General features: G+C 36.9%; 1 protein-coding gene across 1 annotated transcript; it reads left to right on the top strand.

Annotated features, from left to right (window-relative positions):
• The first annotated feature begins 1,498 nt into the window (after window positions 1–1,498).
• On the top strand, window positions 1,499–2,800 carry LOC117619479 (exopolygalacturonase-like). The gene has a single exon (XM_034349450.1). The coding sequence runs from the start codon at window positions 1,533–1,535 to the stop codon at window positions 2,757–2,759; it is 1,227 nt and encodes a 408-aa protein (XP_034205341.1). The 5' UTR covers window positions 1,499–1,532; the 3' UTR covers window positions 2,760–2,800.
• Window positions 2,801–3,006: the final 206 nt, after the last annotated feature.

Raw genomic sequence — 3,006 nt, 5'->3', positions numbered from 1 at the left:
AAATTATTTTGTGTCCTTTGTTTTTTTATTTTATTTTGTCCAAAATTAGTTTACTTAGTTTAATATGTTCGAATATTTCAATATGTCTGAATATTTTAATAGTATCGTCGTGCGGCTATACTCATAAAATCCGAATATATTTAACAGGTATAGCCGCATGACTATACTCTTTAAATATTAATATATTTTAATAGTACAGTCGTACGGCTATACTATTAAAATATTTGAACATATTACTTAATTACAAAAAAGAACACACTTTTATGCAGTATAGCCCGACGGCTATACGCTTGACATACATTCAAATATTTAAATAGTATAGCAGCACGGCTATACTTAAAAAATATTCTTATAAATAACAAGTATAGCCACTCTTTAAATATTAATTTATTCTAAAAGCGTACTCTTTGTTTACAATGGCGCCCGCATGATAATAACGTACAAACCATTCAGATGATATATATATATATATATATATATACATTCAGTTTGTCTGATAATCTTCAATTAATATAGTGGAAAGATCAAAATCAAACTGGCATACTAATCCCAGCTTCAATTGGCCAAGCATGGGAAGAAAGAATGCCCTCTTGTTGGCATCGAACTGGTTGTAGGCCAAGAAAAGTATATAGAGTAGAAACTGATGCATTATCTAGACAATGATGAATTATTGCATGTATGTTTTAACACAAGCAATTTATTTGCAAATATTAAATATATTAGAATTTTATAGCTCAGAACATGTGAAGGTATCTGAGCGAAGAAAAAAGACCTGTACAAGCACCATAAAATCAAAAAAAAAAAAATCAAAGAACACAACAATTTATCTTTAGTACATTCCATTTCTTTAACCCAGCATAGGTAGCACATGCAAGGGCTTTTGTCACACAAGTAATGGTGGGCTTGACATTAACATTGAGAGGTAAAAGGGCCTTTGTTTCCATTGTAGGTGAGATCAATGTCACTGGCGGATAGCAAGCAAAACCTATGGATTATAAGAAAAATAAAACGAGTATGGTAAAAATTAGATGAACTAACCACCACAATGGTACAAATGGATTATTTAAGCTAAGTAGATGAATTAAAGTTGTTAAGATGAGGCACTTTCTAGTTGGATGATATTAGAAAAAGTATATACATAGATGCGCCAATAGTGTAGGCATGGTCTTTTCCTATTGATCTTGTTAACTCTATCCAGGTGTGTATGCATGGTTTTGGTCCTCCTTTTTTGGAATATACATATATTGCAGGGTGTGGAGGAGGACAGCAATACTACAAACAGTTTAGCACGTTCTAGATAGAGATTTAGTGATGAATATTCTCAAGGCTAAACAGCTTACTAATTATAGAATATAAAGCTAAACTAGAATGCAACTGTGTATAAAAATAGTTAGTGATTGGTTGGATAGTTTGATGGTGTTGAGCCTTCCCAATTGGACTATAAATTGGACTCAACTCAAAATGGAGTTGCATCATCCTTCCAAAGGAAAAAAACACAGAGAATAAAATAACAAAGTGGAAGGAAAATCAAGATGGCTATGAAATTAAATTTCTTGGCAATGCTTTTGTGCTTATTGTTAGCATCTACCCCTAAAGCTCATGCTAGTGTGTTTGACGTGACGAGTGCAACATACGGTGCAAAGCTTGGCTCTGATGTCAGTACGGCCTTGGCCAAGGCTTGGAGTGATGCATGTGCATCGCCATCCGCGAGTAAAGTTGTTGTTCCGAGCGGGACATACAACTTAAAAGAAGCAACTTTCAAAGGCCCCTGTAAGGCTCCTATTGAGATGCAAGTTCAAGGCATATTGCAAGCTCCAGCAGACGCTAGCCAACTCACAAGACCGGATACTTGGGTTGGTTTTCAGTACATTGACATGCTCACCTTATCAGGTGGTGGGACTTTTGATGGCCAAGGAGCACTTTCTTGGAATCAAAATGACTGCCACAAAAACAAAAATTGCAAACCTCTTCCCGTTAATCTGCGGTTCGAATTCCTCACAAATTCCAAAGTTCAGGACATAACTTCACTTAACAGCAAATTTTTCCACATGCATGTTTTTCGGTGCAACCATACTACATTTCAACAGCTTACCATCACAGCACCTGACGAGAGCAGAAACACAGATGGAATCCATATCGGGGCTTCGACTGCTATCAACATTACTCATTCAAAGATTGGAACTGGGGATGACTGTATTTCTATTGGTGATGACTCCCATGAAATCACAGTGACTGATGTTACTTGTGGGCCAGGCCATGGAATAAGCATTGGAAGCCTTGGAAAATATAAGGAAGAAAAGGATGTGACCGGGATCATAGTTAAGAACTGCACCCTGGCTAATACGGAGAACGGTGTGAGAATCAAAACATTTCCAGATTCTCCTTCGCCTAGCATTGCCTCGGGTATACACTATGAGGATATTATCATGGTTAATGTCAGTAACCCTATCCTCATAGACCAATTGTATTGCCCATATACTCAGTGTGAACAAAAGCCTCCGTCAAAAGTTAAGATCAGCAATGTCAGCTTCAAGAACATTAAGGGCTCATCTTTCACTCCACTTGCAGTCAAGCTTGTATGTACCGTGGGCATATCGTGTGAGAATGTGGAGTTAACTGACATTGATCTCACCTATGGTGGAGACAAAGGTCCTCTTACCTCTATGTGTTCTAATGTCAAGCCTACAATTACTGGCGTGACAAAGGCTCTTGGTTGTGCTACATCGTCCTTGGCACCTCTTCCTTTATCCAAGAAGTAGAGAGTACTAATTAATGTTCTCTATACAAAATTGATATGTGCTACTTTGCTTTTATGCTACATGTTCTCTCCTTTGTCCAAGATAAATGAATACACAACACAATTTTCATCAATGCCAACGGGATTTAGAGCCCTCTTATACCATTGTTGATCTGTTTGATCCCAATTTTCATCACTGAAAACTTCCCTTGTGAATTTGGCAGTAACACCGCATGATATTTCTCTGTCTTCTATAAAAAACAATCGAT

The sequence above is a fragment of the Prunus dulcis genome, chromosome 2 (assembly GCF_902201215.1).
Source record: "Prunus dulcis chromosome 2, ALMONDv2, whole genome shotgun sequence".
NCBI lineage: Eukaryota > Viridiplantae > Streptophyta > Magnoliopsida > Rosales > Rosaceae > Prunus > Prunus dulcis.
This window is presented reverse-complemented; position numbering and strand designations above follow the sequence as displayed.

Excerpts from the sequence above, each read along its gene's own strand:
- LOC117619479 (XM_034349450.1), top strand. The coding sequence starts at position 1,533 with ATGGCTATGAAATTAAATTTCTTGGCAATGCTTTTGTGCTTATTGTTA.